Source organism: Leuresthes tenuis, unplaced genomic scaffold, assembly GCF_036924035.1.
Source record: "Leuresthes tenuis unplaced genomic scaffold, fLeuTen1.0.hap1 SCAF_17, whole genome shotgun sequence".
In the NCBI taxonomy this organism is placed as follows: Eukaryota; Metazoa; Chordata; class Actinopteri; order Atheriniformes; family Atherinopsidae; genus Leuresthes; species Leuresthes tenuis.
This window is the reverse complement of record NW_027325371.1, coordinates 2,418,241-2,439,164: the sequence shown is the minus strand read 5'-3', so window position 1 is coordinate 2,439,164 and position 20,924 is coordinate 2,418,241. Positions and strand designations below refer to the sequence as shown.

The 20,924-nt window shown below is 42.1% G+C and overlaps 2 protein-coding genes and 1 long non-coding RNA gene across 3 annotated transcripts; all 3 read left to right on the top strand.

The window, feature by feature from the left end:
• Positions 1-1,071: 1,071 nt before the first annotated feature.
• On the top strand, positions 1,072-11,138 carry LOC140272625 (NLR family CARD domain-containing protein 3-like). The gene is made up of 8 exons (XM_072368013.1): positions 1,072-2,029; positions 4,750-4,860; positions 5,722-5,829; positions 7,686-7,764; positions 7,927-8,134; positions 8,282-10,196; positions 10,499-10,672; positions 10,814-11,138. Exons 2-8 carry the CDS (start codon positions 4,793-4,795, stop codon positions 11,097-11,099), a joined length of 2,838 nt encoding a protein of 945 aa, XP_072224114.1. The 5' UTR covers positions 1,072-2,029; positions 4,750-4,792; the 3' UTR covers positions 11,100-11,138.
• Positions 11,139-12,478: 1,340 nt separating this feature from the next.
• LOC140273197 (stonustoxin subunit alpha-like) lies at positions 12,479-14,060 on the top strand. Its single transcript, XM_072368713.1, has 3 exons — positions 12,479-12,528; positions 12,841-12,923; positions 13,050-14,060. The coding sequence occupies exons 1-3, from the start codon at positions 12,479-12,481 to the stop codon at positions 13,625-13,627; spliced, it is 711 nt and encodes a 236-aa protein (XP_072224814.1). The 3' UTR covers positions 13,628-14,060.
• Positions 14,061-16,184: 2,124 nt separating this feature from the next.
• LOC140272636 (uncharacterized) lies at positions 16,185-18,535 on the top strand. The gene is made up of 2 exons (XR_011907962.1): positions 16,185-16,504; positions 18,037-18,535. It is a non-coding gene; the product is annotated as an uncharacterized lncRNA (long non-coding RNA).
• The last annotated feature ends 2,389 nt before the right edge of the window (positions 18,536-20,924 follow it).

Genomic DNA, 20,924 nt, shown 5'->3' with positions numbered 1-20,924 from the left:
AAATATGGCAGTGCAATAAAACTACTTATTAACAGTGGCGTCATTAGGCTGAAGCCCCCCTAAAATATTAGTTTTTTAATAAAAATATAATAATCATATTTTTTTAAATAAAAAAATGCTGACATATTCAATATAAAATGGCCATAATATGAGTAATAATAATATAACTTGTCATTATTCCCTTGAATATGATGATAAATCTGTCAGTTTCCCCTCACTTCATAGCGTAAGGTAGAGAGAGCCCCTTCAGGGCCTCGTTATCCAGCCCATTCCACCTGTTCATATGGAGAACTCCCACATCACTGAACATCCTGTCCACGTTTCCCTGTGACTTTGCTTGCAGTCGGTACCTGCAGCGCTGTACCTTTGAAGCACTCAGAGCCCAACAGAACAGCATCAGGAGAAGAACGGATGGATGAAGAATGGATAGAAGCACGTTTTTCCAAAAAGTCCTTCTTCATCACTGCTGGTAGTAACAGTTAGTTAGCTCCATCCCCAGCTAACAGCAGAAAGTCTCATGGAGTCAGTAAACCAAATCCAAGTGAAACACTTCAGTAGCTTTTACTGGATAAATCCCTTGTTTCTGTGTTATTTCAACATGAATCTCCTCTGGGAGGGGAGGCGGGTGTCCTGATCGACTCCTGCCCTCCTGAACATTTACTGTCTGAGCTTCGGCCCTCAGAGGGCCCAGATTTTCATTATTTCTGCTCTTTATCCACCGTCTGAACCACCAAACATCTGAAAACCAAACAGAAAATTACAGGAAAGTGTTGTTTCCTTTAGCTTTTGTGAATCATTCCTAAACACCTTCCCCACATGACTGATCACATGATCAATCAGCTGTTTGAGGCAATAAACATGAGCAGCACTGATATAAAAGAAGAGTCCCAGCAGTTTAAAGGATTCCTGCAGATCTCTCTCCATGTTTCTCTGCTTTTTCTTGTGTTTTCTTCCTTCAGGTTTAGTTTCCAGTGAGCCACCGATACTCTGTTTATTTGGACAGCAGCCTTTAGCGCCCCCTGCTGACCGCAGCACACACTACTTTATTCAGCCCAAACCAGCTGATGGAAACACAATTAGATCACAGGGGGTCAAGGAAGAGCTGAACCGCATCAGCAGCTTCAGGCTTTCTCAGCTCATCCTGCAGGCATCACTGTGGAGACACTTCTGAGTCTTTGAAGGGAACATTTCAGAATAAAAGAGCAGGAAAGTCTTTCTCTACAGTCAGCAGCATAAGAGCATAAATTCTGTCCACACCACACTACATTTGGGCTGTTTGAGGCAACAGCATGAAATATTCAGAAAGACAGAAGTGAAACACTCAAAGCTTGTTGTGGCTGAAGTGTTGATGATGAAGCTCTGAGGCTCACTGTGCTGCTGTTTAATGTTTAAATCCTGCTTCTGCTGGGAGAAACAGAGAAATACACCTTTAGTTTGAAGCTTTGACGCAGGACAAAAGCAGCAGTCAAACACACCTAAAACTCTGGGGAAATGTTCCACCCAGTTTGCTAAAAACACCTTTGTCTTAGACTTAAAATCCATCTTTTTTTATTCTACTGAGATCAAAACTGGTCATCAGCAGGAAAATCAGAGCAAAATATCGACTGAGATTAAAGCCTGACTCAAAGCCAACCCTGGATCCAGTTCAGCCCATCCTCTGCTCCCTGACTGCCAGGATGAGTGGTCTGTTCACCCAGAGTTCATTTCACTGTTGATCCTGAGCTGGTGAACATCAGTCACACCTGAACACACCTGTTCTGATGCAGAGACAGCCCTACAGGAAGCAGAGACATGTTCATGAGGGGAAGTTAGAGGCTGAATCTCAGAGAGAACTGCAGAACAAAGTTCAGAGTTTGATGTTCAGGAGCTTGGAGGCGTGTTTTAACATGAACTCCACTGGTCAGACAGCTTCTATCTGTCCCGCCTCCATCACAGGTGGACTCTGCTCTGACTGGTTCCAGGAAGCAGCTCACCTGTGTCTCAGTCTGTCGAGTGGAGAGTCTTCTTCTTCTGCAGCTCTGAACAATCTGTGAGTTTCCTGTTTGTTTCTGCTCTGTAATGTTGGAGAACATGTTCGCTTCTTATTTCAGAACAAACTTTGATCACTTTGTGTTTGAAGACAAATCTACATGATGATCAGGTTATTGATTAACTGGAATCAATCAATATGATGATCAGCTGATGTTTCTGTTTGTTTCCTTCTCAAACAAACTGCTTCATGTTTTATTTCTGGAATCAAAGTGTCGTCTCCAAGTCAACTTTATCATTTATGCTGCTGTATGTACAGGACAGACAGATTGATATAGCGTTTCCATCTTATCTGATGCCAACAGCAATAAGCATGAAATAAAATATAAAGTAAAAGATAAAAATATATAGATACAAACTAAAAGATATGAGAAAAGTCAAATCTGTATAAATTTGATACATGGCAGGATAAACAGTGAGCTGTTGTTAGTGTGCACAGTGCCATTTAGTTTGTGCGTGGAGGGAGGAGTGAGTCAATGTCAGAGTTTATGAGGGCAGGTGACAGAGAAGGAGGGGGGGGTGATCTGCTCTCACTATGCGCCGCAGGATGCAGGACGCCGAACCACACAGTGATGCAGCTGGTCAGGATGCTCTCAGTGGTTCCTTGGTGGAAGGTGTGCATGATGGGGACTGGTTTATGGTCAGTGGAGCCTGATGGGTGACAATCTCCTTCGTCTTCTCCACATTAAGAGAGAGATTGTTGTCTCTGCACCACGCAGCCAGTTGGCTCACCTCGTCCCTTTAGTTCGTCCTCGTTCAGTCTAGTTTCTGTATCAGCTGCTGGGGGATGGTTGGGTTGAAAGCTGAACTAAAGTCTAAGAACAGCATCCTCACACATGAGTCCTTCATGTCCAGGTGAGTGAGAGCTTAGTGGAAGTTGCATCATCACTGGACCGGTTGGCCCGATATGCAAATTGGTCGGGGTCCAGGGAAGGTGGGAGGACAGATTTTATGTGTGTTGTGGAGAAAAGACTCGTCGTGGTCAGCCTCTTATGGGGAATTTATTGAACAGAACGATGCAGAGACATGTATCATTGAGTGTGTATGTGGCCCAATCTCTGTTCAGCACCTGCTGTGTGCTTCATTTTGATATTAAACATCTGGTTCGAGCTGTGTCAAGGCCCTGCGCTCCCACATAAATCCCCCTGAAATCACTTTTTAGTGATTTAATAAAGAAATAAGCTAACCTAAAAACCTAAATCATCACCACACGTAATCAAGACAAAATTATTCAAATAAAACAAAAATGATCAATTAAAACATATCTCCCCATAAATGGAATGAAATGGAATATATTGAATAAATGGAAGTATTACAAAAGGGAATATATGTAGCAAAGCTGAAACAAGGAAATCCCAATAATAATGAATGAATAATATATAGATATTATATATATGATATATATATCCCACATGTGATTCTGGAGAGGCATCGCCTCACGTTGGCTGAGGACAGCGACAGCATCTGAGGGAGCAGTCTTCTGTGCTGCTGTCAGCTTCAAACCGTCCAAAGAACTGATCAGTCGAGTGATGTCGCTGTCACAGGTCTGTTGTCGGGGTTTATAGTCCCTGATGGTCTGTAGCCACAGGCTCCTTGTGTCTCTGCTGTCAGTGAAGTGTTGCGTCATCCTGCTGCTCTGCTGCCTCTTTGCTTGTCTGATGCCACGGAACCAGTTGGCTCTTGCTGATCTCAGACCAGCCTCATCACCTGCTCTGAAAGCAGCGTTCTGGGCTCCCAGTAAGATGTGGACTTCCCCCGTCAGCCATGGTTTCTGGTTGGCCCGTGCTGTGATGGTCTCGGTGTCCGTGACATCATCAATGCATTTCCTGATGTAACAGTTTACGATGAATACTCCTGGATGTGGATCTGGTGGTTGTAGGTGGCTGCCTGCTTAAACATGTCCCAGCCTGTGGTGTTAAAGCAGCCTGTTGTAGTGAAATGCTGAGGCGACACTGACCTGTACCTGCTGGACGGTCTGGTGACTTTAACCTTCAGCCTGTATGCTGGTATTAGCAGCGGGGGGGGGGGTGAGACCTTGTATTGTGTAAACCAGGTCCAGTTTGTTGTTGGAAAGTCAATGTGTTGGTACAACTGAGGAAACACTGTTTTGAGATTTGCATGGTTGAAATCTCCAGCCAGGGTGGGACTTTCCACCTTTAAAGTCAGAAAGAGCAGCTTCCTGTCTGACCTTTCCAAATAAAATGAGCTTAAATGACCTTCCGTTCTGAAGCTGTGATGCAGTGTATGTATGAGGAAGTTCAGTGTTCATTGTGGTTCAGTCTCTTCACTTCCTGCATTGTCCTGCAGGATCCAGTTGGACCAATCAGAACCTGCAGTGTGGGATTCTGGTGCTCTTTCAGTCAGACTGAAATCATTCAGACTGAAATCATTCTTTAACATCATCCTTCAGTTTCTGTTGTTGATATTTATTCATTACATTCAGAGTACAGATGCTGCGGTTTTTCAGCTGTCAGCAGGAAAAGAAACTCTGAAGTGTCTAAAAGTCAGTTTATAGGAGATGTTAAAGATCTGGGGCTGCGTTCATAAAAACTCTGTAAAGAGCTGCTCCTGCTGATGAAAATCTAACCAGATTCTTAGACTGGTTGAGAATGAAAGAGTAGATCCTACTAAAGATAAAAGTTATTCAGCAACATGTTAACCCTTAAAAGGAAGGAGGATTTGAGTTGATGTGCAGATGAATGATCTGTGTTTCCTCTGCAGATGAAGGTAGAAAGTGTGTGTGAGCTGATGTGAATCCAGCAGCATGGATCAGTGTGAGGACACTAAAACCACTCTGTGTGGGGAACATGAGAGCCAGAGCAAAGCTCAGAGGTGAGACCACCATCTCTAACTGTCCATGACTCTTCTCCATGTCAGAGCTCAGCGCTCACATCACCAAACCACCTTTATTCACAGGAACCAAGCTGGATCTGCAGCTGAACCTGGACCTGAACCCAGCTGTGTGTCCATGAGGAGCGACAGGTCAAAGGATCGTCTTATTGACTTTAAATCAGTCCAACGTTCACGGTCTCAGAGGTGAGCTGAGTGTAAATGGTGTAACACTGTAAAATGTTGTAGAGCAACCCAGTCTCACAGCAAATTCTACTTGGGTCCACAACGGAAACTAACAGTTTCTGTCGGTGACAGAGATAGCAGTGTCCATGGCAACCACCTTAACAACGGTAGTAAACATTTTATTCTTACGTTTTCTTCAAGGAGACACTAAAATCTTCGGTGAAACTAATAAACGAAAGCTCGTCTACATTCCCTGAACGAAGATGATGAAAATATTATGCGTAGTTCTCGCTAGAAATTTCATCAAAATGCAGACAAATGCAGATCTTTCTTAAAATGTTATATTTTTCACAGAAAATGGCCGACTTTCAGCCATTTTCTTCTTTTTAATCGCTGAGGGAAACTTGATAGTCAACAGTGACCTGGTTGCAGTGTAAATGAAAAGGCCAAAATTTAAAAGGTTTTCCCTTGTGGACAAACGTAGCTATTAAACATTTTGCTGTGAGACAGGGATGACCAGAGTCAGTTTGAACAGTGAAGAAAAGTGAAGTTTTCAGTTGATTTATTCAAAATTAATCATTTTCTGTCACATTTTTACTTTTAATCCAAACTGAATTTTATTGAACATGTAAATTTAAATTAAACGCGTGTTTTTTTTCCTATTAGCAGCTTTCAGAGACCTGAATCTGAACCTGAACCTGAACCCAGCTGTGTGTCCATGAGGAGCGACGGGTCAATGGATCGTCTTATTGACTTTAAATCAGTCCAACGTTCACGGTCTCAGAGGTGAGCTGAGTGTAAATGGTGTAACACTGTAAAATGTTGTAGAGCAACCCAGTCTCACAGCAAATTCTACTTGGATCCACAACGGAAACTAACAGTTTCTGTCGGTCGCAGCATCCATGGCAACCACCTTAACAACGGTAGAAAACATTTAATTCTTACGTTTTCTTCAAGGAGACACTAAAATCTTCTGTGAAACTAATAAACGAAAGCTCGTCTACATTCCCTGAACGAAGATTATGAAAATATTATGCGTAGTTCTCGCTAGAAATTTCATCAAAATGCAGACAAATGCAGATCTTTCTTAAAATGTTATATTTTTCACAGAAAATGGCCGACTTTCAGCTATTTCCTTCTTTTTAATGAGGGAAACTTGATAGTCAACAGCGACCTGGTTGCAGTGTAAATGAAAAGGCCAAATAAAACGTAGTATTGTCACAATATTGGGGGTCAAATTGTGACAATTCTACGTTTTGCCCTGTGGACAAACGTAGCTATTAAACATTTTGCTGTGAGACTGGGAGAGAAACCAGAGTCAGTTTGAGCAGTGAAGAAAAGTGAAGTTTTCAGTTGATTTATTCAAAATTAATCATTTTCTGTCACATTTTTACTTTTAATCCAAACTGAATTTTACTGAACATGTAAATTTAAGTTAAACAAGTGTGTTTTTTCCTATCAGCAGCTTTCAGAGACCTGAACCTGAACCCAGCTGTGTGTTCATGAGGAGCGACAGGTCAAAGGGTCGTATTTATAACTTTAAATCAGACCAACGTTCACGGTCTCAGAGGTGAGCTGAGTGTAAATGGATTCAGTTGATAGTTTTAAATTCTGTTTCAATCATAATAGAATGATGACACCTAAAGTTGTTGAGAAGAAGAAGGAGTTGAAAAGATGGAAACAAATTAGCAGAAAATTAGTTGAAAAAGAGCTGAAAAACAATTATTGAAGGACCTGGAGCTGAATAAAAGCTGAGAGGATTAGAAAAACAAACAGCGACTTGAACATGTAAAAAGAACAGTGCTGAACACTACCATGTAAGGAAGTTCAGCTGTGAAAAATATACACATTTAAAGAAGCTAATATGACCATTGGTCAGGGGCACAGATTAGATTAGATTCTCTGATGCTTTGTATGGCATCCATCATGGTGGATATTATTACTTATTATTATAACTTATTGATGATTCTCTGATGGAGTTTGGCACAAAGCGGTGAGCCACGACCCATCCTTGTTGGAGAGACTGAACCTTTGGTGGAAGCTGCTTTTATACCCAATCCTGACACCCTCACCTGTCAGCAGGTAACCTGCTGGTTGGAGAAGCTCCAGAAGCTGTTGCTGTAGATTCTATAAACTTTCTGTCCTTCTTTGGCTCCAGAACAACTTTTACTGAGTGTTGCTGCATCAGATTCTACATTTGCTTCTTTTTTCTAAAGACAAAGAAGTTGGTCAGTGAAGACTCTGAAAATCATTTCTTTGGACTCGTTTCTGTTCAATAAAACCAATGAAGTGATTCCAGATTGAAGCTCTTGTTGTATTCTAGAAACTACAGCTACAATCCAACCAACACGTCAGCTCGACTCCTCACAAACACACAAATCTTCTGTCTGTTCACACAGTTCTGTGTCCCTTCCTCCTCAAACTGCTTCATCTGACATCAGCTTCCTCCCACTGTTAGAGACACACTGAGCTCTTATCTTCTGGAACACAGATGCTGCTGATGTGCAGCTTCAGAGTTAATCAGCTGCTTTATGGCTGCGTTCACTGTTCACATCCACACATCCCTTCATGGACCTTTACCTTGTGTTTGTCTCTGTGTGGACAGACACAATGTGAGCTCATTCTTCATCATTCCTCCACAGAGTGGACCAGCAGAGCTCAGAGGTTCCCAGTGGTCAGTCTGCCCAGCAGCATCAGACACAGCTGGACTCCATATTTATGGTCTGTACATGTACAACAGCTACTTTTCCATCTATTGTGTTCACAGTCATCTCCAGGCTGCACTTTGTAGACCAGCGGATTGTCAGTGTGTCCAACATGGATCTGATGTTTGGCTCCATGATTTCAGCCTGATTGGCTCATTCATATAGTATTCTGTTCCAGCTGCTGGAGGACAACCTGCTCACTTTTGTGAAGCAGGAGCTGAAGAAGATCCAGAAGGTTCTGAGTCCAGATTACCCAGAATGCTTAGAGAGTCAGAGGGAGGGTGAGGATGAAGAGCAGAGGTGGAGCAGAGAGGCATTAGTGAAGATCACAGTTCACTTCCTGAGGAGAATGAAGCAGGAGGAGCTGGCTGAGCGTCTGCAGAGCAGTAAGAGGATTTCTCTAAAGATTTAACCTGCTGGATAAATGACACATTTACTGATGTCTCAGCTCACAGAACAACACATGTTCAAATACTCATTCTTTACAGGGTGGAAATGTCTGTTTACTGATGTTATTTCTTGTCTTCATTTAGAACTTTCTGCTGCAGTTTGTGGACGTAAAGTTAAATCTGCTCTGAAGAAGAAGTTCCAGTGTGTGTTTGAGGGGATTCCTAAAGCAGGAAACCCAACCCTTCTGAATCAGATCTACACAGAGCTCTACATCACAGAGGGGGGGACTGGAGAGGTCAATGATGAACATGAGGTCAGACAGATTGAAGCAGCATCCAGGAAAGCAGGCAGAGCAGAAACATCCATCAGACAAGAAGACATCTTTAAACTCCCACCTGGAAGAGATGAACCAATCAGAGCAGTGATGACAAAGGGAGTGGCTGGCATTGGGAAAACAGTCTTAACACAGAAGTTCACTCTGGACTGGGCTGAAGGCAAAGCCAACCAGGACATCCAGTTCCTGTTTCCATTCACTTTCAGAGAGCTGAATGTGCTGAAAGAGAAAAAGTTCAGCTTGGTGGAACTTGTTCATCACTTCTTTACTGAAACCAAAGAAGCAGGAATCTGCAGCTTTGAACAGTTCCAGGTTGTGTTCATCTTTGACGGTCTGGATGAGTGTCGACTTCCTCTGGACTTCCACAGCAAGGAGCCCCTGACTGATGCTACAGAGTCCACCTCAGTGGATGTGCTGCTGACAAACCTCATCAGGGGGAACCTGCTTCCCTCTGCTCGCCTCTGGATAACCACACGGCCTGCAGCAGCCAATCAGATCCCTCCTGGCTGTGTTGGCATGGTGACAGAGGTCAGAGGGTTCACTGACCCACAGAAGAAGGAGTACTTCAGGAAGAGATTCAGAGATTCAGAGCAGGCCAGCAGCATCATCTCCCACATCCAGACATCACGAAGCCTCCACATCATGTGCCACATCCCAGTCTTCTGCTGGATCACTGCTACAGTTCTGGAGGATGTGTTGAAAACCAGAGAGGGAGGAGAGCTGCCCAAGACCCTGACTGAGATGTACATCCACTTCCTGGTGGTTCAGGCCAAAGTGAAGAAGGTCAAGTATGATGGAGGAGCTGAGACAGATCCACACTGGAGTCCAGAGAGCAGGAAGATGATTGAGTCTCTGGGAAAACTGGCTTTTGAGCAGCTGCAGAAAGGAAACCTGATCTTCTATGAATCAGACCTGACAGAGTGTGGCATCGATATCTCAGCAGCCTCAGTGTACTCAGGAGTGTTCACACAGATCTTTAAAGAGGAGAGAGGGCTGTACCAGGAGAAGGTGTTCTGCTTCATCCATCTGAGTGTTCAGGAGTTTCTGGCTGCTCTTCATGTCCATCTGACCTTCATCAAGTCTGGAGTTAATCTGATGGAAGAACAACCATCATCATCAGCTCCTATCGCAAGGGCACAAACATCTCCTTTTTTGCAGTCTTTGAGAAATAAGTTTGGTTTTCGCTCTGGTGTCAATCAGCAGAAAGAACATCAAACATCCCCCCAGACATCTGAAACAAAAGAATATCAATCTGCAGATTCTCTTCGACTCTTCCATCAGAGTTCTGTGAACCAGGCCTTACAGAGTCCAAATGGACACCTGGACCTGTTCCTCCGCTTCCTCCTGGGTCTTTCCCTGCAGACCAATCAGAGGCTCCTACGAGGCCTGCTGACACAGACAGGAAGTAGCTCACAGACCAATCAGGAAACAGTTTATTACATCAAGGAGAAGATCAGTGAGAATCTGTCTGCAGAGAGAAGCATCAATCTGTTCCACTGTCTGAATGAACTGAATGATCGTTCTCTGGTGGAGGAGATCCAACAGGCCCTGAGTTCAGGACGTCTCTCCACAGATAAACTGTCTCCGGCTCAGTGGTCAGCTCTGGTCTTCATCTTACTGTCATCAGGAAAACATCTGGATGTGTTTGACCTGAAGAAATACTCTGCTTCAGAGGAGGCTCTTCTGAGGCTGCTGCCAGTGGTCAAAGCCTCCAACAAAGCTGTGTAAGTACAGAGATAAATATGTTTTAAATACTCTGTTTACTTGTTAAAAGGAGAGAAAATTTATTTCAAAAGTTAAAAGTTATTTCTCAGATAATTTCAGTTTGTAGATAACACAGATTCACAGCAAACAGTTACATCAGATCAGTTCACAAAAAGAGGAAAGAAACACGCTGCAAGAATGTGGCAACACTTTATAATATAGAATTAGGATAAATGTCATCATTATTTATTAATTCAACCATCTTTAATGTGGATAATTAATAATTACATAACTTAACTCTTTTCCTGTTATTCCTCCTCAGACTGAGTGGCTGTAACCTCTCAGAGAGAAGCTGTGCAGCTCTGTCCTCAGCTCTCAGCTCCCAGTCCTCCAGTCTGACAGAACTGGACCTGAGTAACAACAACCTGCAGGATTCAGGGGTGAAGCAGCTGTCTGTTGGACTGCAGAGTCCAAACTGTAACCTGGAAGCTCTCAGGTCAGGATTCATTCAGCTGTTCAACTGCTGATCATTATAATTCTTCTTTACAGTCATGGATGAACAGCTGACGTGTTCAGGATGGTGTCTGCTGTTGGTGTCTTTTCTCTCAGTATCTGCCATTTGTGTTGTTTTCTGCAGCCTGTCAGGCTGTCTGATCACAGAGGAAGGCTGTGCTTCTCTGATCTCAGCTCTGACCTCCAACCCCTCCCATCTGAGAGAGCTGGACCTGAGCTACAACCATCCAGGAGACTCAGGAGTGAAGCAGCTATCAGCTGGACTGGAGGATCCACAGTGGAGGCTGGACACTCTCAGGTATGGAGAGGTCTGCTGCAGCATCACACAATGTCTGATGGAGGAGGAAGAGCTGGAAACATGTTCTCTGTCCTTCACTCAGCCCTGTCTTTTTGCTTCATGCTGGTTCTGAGTTTTATATGAACCTACATGTAGGAGCCTTTTTCCTTTGTTCACTCAAGCAGATCTTTACACAGAACATTTAACAGCTTTATGTTGGTCTGCAGCACAAAAACATCACAGTTTCTACATAAAGGGTGAAAAACTGTGGAATGACTTTTCCCTCTTCCAAAGATACAGCTTACATCTCACTATGTGATGATGTTCATGTTAAACGTCAGTCAGCTGACTCCCAGGTCAGAGTTCAGACCAACCTGACATGTTGTCCACAGTCCCTTCACTTTGTTAGTTCGTTCTCACTCACCAATGATCACAGTTAGGAGTTAAAAACACACAGTCAGGGTTTTAAATTAGAAATGGTTACAGATCACACATTTGACCTCTCAGTCCAGCTGCATCAGGTGATCCGTGCAGTTTCACCACTTAATGACGTCCACATTTCTGGCCCTGATGGGCCTCTGCTGACTGGCTGCTGATGAACTGGTGCTGCTGCTGTTGACCTGCTCACATTGGCATTGGTTCAGCATCAAATACATCCTGTTTTAAACTCACTGTCATACTCTGAATGAACATAAATGTGATTTTCAGATTCAGAGAAATCTTCCTCGTCATTGTCTTCCCAATCTTCTTTGTCTTTGGGCTTTGACTGAGCTGTTCCAGAACCCTGTGTTTCTGTTTCCTTTGGAGAAGTTTCTTGGTGGATTTACTGGAATGTTTTCTCTCATTATCATGTAGCATGGTCCACCTCTGCTTCAGCTGCAGTTTCTGGACAGATGATCTCACATTTTCCTCAAACAGCCTCTGAAATGGTGAAGAATTCATGTTGGATTCTGTGATGGAGAGTTGACCGGGCCCTGCCTCAGACCCAAACCATTACATTTACAGCTTCAGGCTTCACTGTTGGTTTAAAGTACTTCTGCTCAAATATTGCCTTTAGTTTACACCAAACAAGTTCCCTGTTACAGTGTCCAAATAATTCAGTTTTAGATCCATCCAAAATGATCCAAAGTCCAGGGACTAGATGCATAAATCCATTCATCCATTTTCTCTACCTGCTTAATTCAGTTCATGGTGGCAGGAACTGGAGCCTATCCCAGCAGCCACAGGGCGAGAGGCAGGTCCACCCTGGGTGGGTCTAGAGTCCATCTCACACACAAACACACAAACCGCTCATACAGATGTTCCTGCATTAAATAAAGAGAATCTGCACACTTCACACATTCCTCAGACCGTGCGTACAGATGTTTTCAGTGTAATTTAAGTCTGATCCGAAGTGGAGATGAAACTTCTGAAACATCCCATACTCTCCACGTACTTTCATAACTTATTTCCATAACTTCAGACACAGTCGGCTCCTTTTCCTTTCACCGGCTCATGAGCTGGTTAGAAGTGATGACGAGCAGCGAGGGAGGAGCAAACCTCTGTCAGGAGGAGGAGGAAATGTCTGCCAGCATTAGCCGGTGTCCCCTTAAAACAGCGTGGATCTGTCAGAATGATGGAGGTTTATCAGGTCATTTCTGAGATAAATGGGCCACAAAGAAAACATACATACCAGCAATCATCTGCTGGTTAATGCACAGCCTGTAAGGAAACATATTTAGCAGATTCAGAGACTTTATTCATCCAGTTAAAGGGATATTTCTGTGTTTTTCAAGTGGGGCTGTGTGAAAGACTCATGAGCAGTCAGCATCTTCCTCAGTGTAGAACAATGTGTGTGTGAGAGCCATGTAATGTCCATGTGTGCATGCTGAAAGAGACGGTGCTGCTCTGACCCCCCCCCCTCCTTTCAGGGTGGAGCCTGCTGGAGAACGATGGCTGACACCAGGTCTGAGGAAGTGTAAGTGTGTTCTTCATCTGATTCATGACATCCAGCCATCTTCACACTGTCACATCACTCACTGATCAAAGTGAACAGATGATAGATCAATAACTGCAGCTGGATTGTGTTTGTTCTCTCCATCAGATTCCTGTCGACTCACCATCGACACAAACACAGTGAACAGAGAACTGAAACTGTCTGACAACAACAGGAAGGTGACACGTATGAAGAAGGTTCAGTCATATCCTGATCATCCAGACAGATTTGATGTCTGTCCTCAGCTGCTGTGTAGAAATGTTCTGACTGGTCGCTGTTACTGGGAGGTCGAGTGGAGAGGAAGAGTTTATATATCATTGAGTTACAGAAGAATCAGCAGGAGAGGAGGAGACAGAGACTGTGTGTTTGGATACAATGGTCAGTCCTGGAGTCTGAGCTGCTCTGATCATTCTGGTTACTCTGTCTGGCACAAGAACAGAGAAACACGCATCTCCTCCTCCTCCTCCTCCTCCTCCTCCTCCTCCTCCTCCTCCTCCTCCTCCTCTGTCTTTAACAGAGCAGCAGTGTATGTGGACCGTCCTGCTGGCACTCTGTCCTTCTACAGAGTCTCCTCTGACACACTGATCCACCTCCACACCTTCAACACCACATTCACTAAAGAACCTCTGCATCCTGGGTTTACAGTCTGGTTTGGGTCACCTATTTCCTCAGTGTCTCTGTGTTGAGCATAAAGAGTTTCCTCCTGTCAGAGAATCACTGTTGAACAGATAGTTCAGTCTGTACATGTCTGTCTCTTTCACTCAGAAACACCTTTTCAGATTCATGGATTCAGTCAGTTTCTGTTTGAAACTCTTCTAAATGATTCCTTGGAAACTTCTTCCTCTTCCAGTCCTTTAAAGATGGAAGCTGCCATTCTTCCAGGATGTTGTTTTTCTGTGTTTCCAGTCAAAGCTTCACACTGAATATCAGTATGTTGTGTTTCTCTGCAGCTCACTGCAGCTGAGACCATTCAGTTGCTGTCAGCTGCAGTTAGTTTGCTGCACATGTGACAAACTGTGACATCAGAGAGGAATCACTGAGCTGCAATCAGCCGAGATGAATTTCCAACCTGCTGACAGATCTTCACTGGTTCTGCTCCAATGAGCAGAAGGTTGGTGAGCAGCCAGGGTACATCCTGATGATGTGCAGTTATAGACTGAATTATTGATTTCTGATCGCAGACGTTTGATATTTTACATAATTTTACATCATTATTTTTAACATTCAGTCTCACAATGTTTGACTTTGTGTTTGAAATGTTGAATTTTCTCTTTTACATTAAATTTGTATTTAGTATCTGAACATTTAGACTTTTTAATGATTTTAGACTTTTTGATAAAACGTTTAATTATTTATCTAAAAACTTTACTTCATCTATGAAAATGTATAATTTTTACAAACTGCAGCTTTTTAGTTTGAAAGATACGAAAAAAGCCAGAACAAATTTTATTTTATAAAGATTTTATTTCCACATTTTTCTGTTCTGCATTCTTCATATGCGTTTTCCTTTCAAATGTATGTAGGATGATGTAAGCATGACATTAATATGCATCTCTATTAATGTCCTCACTGCTTTAACACCTGTCGTTTGTTCCAGTTACTGGAAACTTAACTGCTCTATGCTACAAAATAGTGAAACTAAAAAAGGATGAGGGATATGACCTCATTTTACTGGTCCAAAGCAAACAATGAAAACTCTTTTGGGACTAATTGGGAACTCCTTAAATATGAGTTGGGAACATTTTTAGGAAAGTGTGGAGCTCAAGCTGTCAAAGCGAGAAAAGCAGAAGAGTTGAAGCCTGTGTGGAGCAGAACTAACTTATCCAGCAAAAACCCGACTCCTCAACAGAGGAAGAAACAGAAGAACTCCTTCTCTTGCAAATCAAACTCCATGACTTATATTTCCAGAAAGCAAAGGGTGCCTTTATCAGGTCTCGCTCCAAATGGTGAGAAGAAGGAGAACAAAACACTCATTACTTCTTTAATCTTTAATGCCGCCAACAATAATGTTAGTAGGTTCAGTATTAACGGAGCTGTTACTGAAGATCATCGTAAAATAGCAGGTTTTTGTTCTCATTGTTCTAAAGACCTGTACAGTTCCAAATGTTGTCAATCGGCAGCTGATAGTTTTTAAATTCCCTGTGGGTTAAGACAACAGGTGAAGCAGATAAAGTATCCTGTGACAGGCCTTTATCTGCTGTAGAAGTGCAGCAAGCCATCAATCAGCTCAGAAACAATAAATCTCCAGGGTCTGATGGACTAACAGCTGAATTTTAGAAATCTTTCATTGCTGAACTGACTCCCTTTTTACATAAAGTCTTTTGACTCAAGTCTTAATTCCCAAAGCAAAAAAAGGAAAATCTACTTTTAGACAATTGGCGAGCGACCTGCTACTAAAGAACGATTCCAACATATTAGCTCACTTATTGGCAACAAGATTCAGATCAGAGCTGGACTCTGTTACCATGGAAACACAGTCAGGCTTTATGAATAAGAGGCATGTTGCAGATAATGTGAGGCTCGTCCAAGACATGTTGGATTATCCAGAAATGGTGGAGGATGATGGGTTCATTGTGTTTCTGGATTCCTACAAAGCCTTTGATACAGTCCAACATCCGTTCATTTTACAATCCCTTAAGAAATTTGGCTTTGGCAACTATTTTTTTCTCAGCTGTCAAAAGTCTACATCACAGAAGTAACAGCTCAGTTAAACTAATGGGTGGAATGTCTCCTGGATTTAATGTCTCCAGAGGCATTAGACATCGGTGCCCTGCTTCACCTGTTCTTACTTGCAGCTCAGCTCAGAACATCAGAGGGATGTTCAGTTTGGGCTCTTTGACTTCAACAAAAATAAAGAAAAATTCAACAAAACATTTATTATTAACCTCATCATACTGATGGCGAAATTTCACATTCATAAATGTAAATTTACTCAGAGAAAACCTTCTTTTGTTGCCTTTCACAGTGAGCTCAGGCAGTTTATTTTCTCCATTAAATTTTCTAACAACCGTAAAGATAATATCTGAAAACAATTTATTTTACAGTTCTTGGTGGGATGGCTCGGGAGTCTGCTGTATCTGTACAATGTTTTGTGTGCTGTGCTTTTTGCACATTTACGTAGAATAATATAAGTAATAATAATAATAAAGTTTCTTTCAAAGAATCCCAAGCGGCGCAGGAGAGTGACGTCAGTGACCGCTCTTCTTCTGCGTTTGTCGGGCTCAGCTGCACACAACATGGCGCCCTCTGACACCATCGCACAATCCCGGTGAGAATTAGCTTCCCATGTGGAGTTAAACACAGTTTCTGAGTCGGATTCCCGTGACAGACTTGAGCAGATTATAGAGAACTTGGCTGCATACTCTGCCGTCACAGATACGATGTCAGCGAAGCTGCCCGAGCTAACTGGCTCTCAGTCCTTCAGCGACTCGACGCCGCGGTGCCTGAGAGGGGACGACCGGTGTCGTGCCGAAGTAGTTCTCCCCGACAGAAGCTGTAGGAGAGCTGGCTCCTCCTAACTATACCCGATTGCACCCATGTCCAGAGGAAAGAACAGTCTGCAGGTCCCTGGAGTTATTGTTTGATGGCTGCTGCTGTCAGTGAGGTTTTGCTAAGTCTCTCTTATTTGCAGCACAACACCTGCTTGGATTTGTCTGCAGCCAACGTAGGGCGCTATGATTCATTTCAAAGAGCTGAGAACACCCGCACAGAGAACTAAACAATCGTACTGTAGCCCAAACTATTTCCCACCAAAATCCGTCTCATTCTTTTCTTTATCTTTTAACAATGTTTTAATGCGCGCGTGTCCTGACGCGATTCCACGAATCCTGTGAAGAAGCGGTGTCCAATAACACGCTGGAAGAAGTTTCCAGCCAAGAATGCGCTGAATGAATGCGGCTGTTCTCATCGTGGTGACGGGCTGACAAATCTACATGGTTGGAACTTTTAATGTTGGAGGGTTGAGATTCCCATCATGCTGTGTGAATGTCACAAGTTACAATATTTCTGTAGAAGTCACAGAGAGTTAAAAACATGTAAAAATCCGCTCTGCCACTTACTGTGGGCTGGTTCAAACTGTCACAACTTGGAGGGTATAGTTCAGAAAGCTGAGAATTATCTCCAGATTTCAGCCACATCTCATTTAAAAATATAAAATCAGGCTGAATATAAATGATAAAACCATCTGAAATCAAAGTGCTGTTGGAAAGAGCTTTTTTACATTAAAAAGAGTTAATTTAACCGAGAAAATAAAGAAGCTGAAGAACTTTTAATCAGTTCATATCAGTCAGTTATCTCTCTGCTGACTCTCTCCTTATCAGACTGATGAACATTAGAGCCAGAATCCTGCAGTAAGAGGAGTAATGTTGGTGAGAACATCAGTATTACTGTATGTGAGGAGTTGTAGTTACTGACCGTGACCACTGGAGGGCAGTGATGATCGTAGTTTCTCTGTTACAGTCCACATGATGACAATGACGGCAGCAAGCAGCAGGGGAGTCACAATGCAACAGTTAAAGTAGTTTATACAGAACATTATGTTAGAATAACCAATAAGAGCTTTTTTACATTAAAAAGAGTGAATTTAACCGAGAAAATAAAGAAGCTGAAGGGTGTAGAAGAACTTTGATTCAGTTCAGTGGCACAGCAGATCTTTCTGGCTTTGCTATAACCCTCCTGTAGATTATTTTCACCTGAATATGAGAAACTGAGGGTCAAAGTGCAGCGAAGCCGGCTCTGCTGTTTCAGACGACAGGAGATCAGGATCAGGGAGGAATTAGGTTTTGGTCGACTGGTTGTGAAGCTTTTAACAATAATGTGGACGGCCGTCAGATTTGGTGGAGCAGCAGTGATGAATGCCATGAAGTAAGTTTACAGGGAGAATTCAGAGCCCAGATTTGGGATCAAATAAGAGAAGAAGCTGAAGCATCTTTAGCTTTTAAATAGAGTTTAGTTCAAGTGTCAGCGGCTCAAACCAAACTCCATTCAAATTTTGTCTAATTTAATGTTTCCTCAGTTTTCAGTTTGAACATTTCACCTCATACTGTCTGTATGTGTTTCTGTGTGTGTGTGTTTCTGTGTTTCTGTGTGTGTGCAGCTGGGTTTCTTTAGGCGAACTCCACCCCCCCACTGATGATGATGATGATGATGAAGAGTAGCAACTGGCTGAGGAGAGTCTAATGACTGAATAACACAAAGTGACACGAGGCTAACCGTGACTGTTGTTTTCTTCCTGATATTTTCTGTTTGCTTGAAATAGCTGAATTATAAATAACTCAAACATCTGCAATGAGTGAAGAAGGAAGGAAAGATGAAGGGATAGAAAGAAGGATTAAAGGAGGGGAAAGGATGGAAGGAAGGATGGAGAGAGGATAAGTGAAAGGAAGGAAGAATCCACTGAAAGAAGGGAAGAAGGAAGGATTTGTTCTGATTTTGTTAACATTCGTTTGCTTTATCAGAAAAAACTGTTGGATTGTGATTTGATTATTAATTGTTGTTCTTATTGATTATTGGACAGCTTTAGTAAACTTGTGCACTGCAACATGTTGTTTGACGATGACTTTAACATATTAAACATTTTGATGTCTAACTCTGAACAGCTGTTGTCTCAACTAACAGATGTTCTGAGTTCTTGGAACCACATCTGCATCTGAGTGTGATGTCAGACTTTTTCTCTCTGTCAGTTCATATCAGTCAGTTATCTCTCTGCTGACTCTCTCATTATCAGACTGATGAACATTAGAGCCAGAATCCTGCAGTAAGAGGAGTAATGTTGGTGAGAACATCAGTATTACTGTATGTGAGGAGTTGTAGTTACTGACCGTGACCACTGGAGGGCAGTGATGATCGTAGTTTCTCTGTTACAGTCCACATGATGACAATGACGGCAGCAAGCAGCAGGGAGTCACAATGCAACAGTTAAAGTAGTTTATACAAAACATTATGTTAGAATAACCAATAAGAGCTTTTTTTTACATTAAAAAGAGTGACTTTAACCGAGAAAATAAAGAAGCTGAAGAACCTTTAATCAGTTCATATCAGTCAGTTATCTCTCTGCTGACTCTCTCCTTATCAGACTGATGAACATTAGAGCCAGAATCCTGCAGTAAGAGGAGTAATGTTGGTGAGAACATCAGTATTACTGTATGTGGCCATTTTCCTGTGAAATTGAGACAGAATCTGATGGTTAATGATGTTGAAGTGTTATGGCTGCAGGTAGAACTCCTTAAAACGAATACTTGTTGGCTGTTGTTACAGGCCACCAAGTGCCAGGATAGATTATTTAAATATATGCTATAATATGTTGGACAAAGCGACAGGAAAACAGAGAGCTATACCGGCTGGGAGATTTAAATATTGACTGGCTGTCTGAGAACTGTCCTCTGAAGAATAAGCTTAAATCTATTACTGACACCTGTGGTTTGTCTGAATTAATGCATCAACCTACAAGAATTTCTCCTCACAGTAAAGGATCTTTAACATCAAAATGTATTGATCATATTTACTGTAGTATTCCTGATATGTGCTCTACACCTGTTTCTGTACCAGTTGGCTTCAGAAATCATAACTGTGTTGCTTTTTCCAGGAAAACAAAGCCATCTACAGCCTGTCCCAAAATTATAATGAAAAGAACTGATAGAACGTTTAATGTGGAGAATTTTCTCAGTGAACATTCAATGGGGTGATATATAAACTGTTAATGATGTGGATACCTCTTAATTTATTTATGGATATTTGGATTAAAATTGTTAACAATCATGACCCGTTAAAGAAATTTACAGTTAAAGCCAAAAGTGCTCCTTGGACTGATACTGAATTAAAGAGTTTGATGTTTAAAAGGGATGAGGCTAAAAAGGCTGCTGTGCTTTCTGCTTCTACTGTAGACAGAAAACTTTATTCTACGCTAAAGAAACAAGTGACAAAATATATTAACAAAAGAGAATCTCAGACAGCGATGAGGATGGTAAAAAAATATGGAATGGATGTGGAATCATGTGGAAAACATCGACCTGTAGCGCTTTTGTCGAATTGAATAATTAATTGCTTTGAGTTGAGCTCTTTCTGTTCAATGACTCTAAACCCGATTAGATATTATATGTTCAGTTCATGGTTTCATGTGGTTATCAACAGTCATTATTACAACTTTAATAACTACACTGAAGTATTTAAGTGTTTAAAAACACATAATTTAATCTGTTCATTGAACTGACATCATGAGGTTCATCTTTTCACCACCAGAGGGAGATAAATCCAGATCAATGAAGAGTCCACTTTGTTCATCAGAGCTTCAACAGCCAAACAGTGACACATGGAAACAGAAACAGAGTGTTTGTTTGTTCCCTCTGAGCATCATGAGAAGGGTTAATGTCTTCAGGCGTCAGCATCTGGCTTTAACCGAGTATGACCGGTCCGACGACATATTTTCACGCTGAAGAGACGAAGGTGTGGCTGTCTGAAAGATCTCACAGTTGGATAAACTGTGTTTCCTCTATTTCCTGTTAAATAAAACTAGCTGCTGAATTCCAGCTCAAACTAACCTATAAGGCAGATTAGCTGAAAGCTCTCAGCATGACATCATGTAATGATGTGATGCTGATCAGATCAACTCCAGCTGTAACATTAACTAATGAAAATGAATCAGCCTGCTTTCTTTTTGGCCTTTTTTCTCACACTGAAACCAAACTTGACTCTGTTAGTTTCTTTATCTCTTGACTCTTATTTTCTAATGAACACACAGGATGTTTCCCTTTAAATGTTGAAGGTTCAGAGCTGCAGGTGAAATATCTGAACAAAGAAAAGGAAACTGAAAAGTCCTGGAAAGGTTTGATCCAGTTTGTAGGAGATAAATCAGCTCCAGTTTACTGTAAATCTGAAAAACTGTGGTATTCGTGTCTCATCCCATCATCAGCATTACAGCACCGCTGTTGGAGCTGATGCAGATACACAGGAGAGAGGACTTTAACATTTTATTAGCATCAGTTTTAC

Excerpts from the sequence above, each read along its gene's own strand:
- LOC140272625 (XM_072368013.1), top strand. The coding sequence starts at position 4,793 with ATGGATCAGTGTGAGGACACTAAAACCACTCTGTGTGGGGAACATGAG. Across the intron at positions 10,197-10,498 it reads AAAGCCTCCAACAAAGCTGT|ACTGAGTGGCTGTAACCTCT; the intron begins GTAAGTACAGAG and ends ATTCCTCCTCAG. Across the intron at positions 10,673-10,813 it reads TGTAACCTGGAAGCTCTCAG|CCTGTCAGGCTGTCTGATCA; the intron begins GTCAGGATTCAT and ends TGTTTTCTGCAG.
- LOC140273197 (XM_072368713.1), top strand. The coding sequence starts at position 12,479 with ATGACGAGCAGCGAGGGAGGAGCAAACCTCTGTCAGGAGGAGGAGGAA. Across the intron at positions 12,529-12,840 it reads TGTCAGGAGGAGGAGGAAAT|AGACGGTGCTGCTCTGACCC; the intron begins GTCTGCCAGCAT and ends GCATGCTGAAAG. Across the intron at positions 12,924-13,049 it reads GACACCAGGTCTGAGGAAGT|ATTCCTGTCGACTCACCATC; the intron begins GTAAGTGTGTTC and ends TCTCTCCATCAG.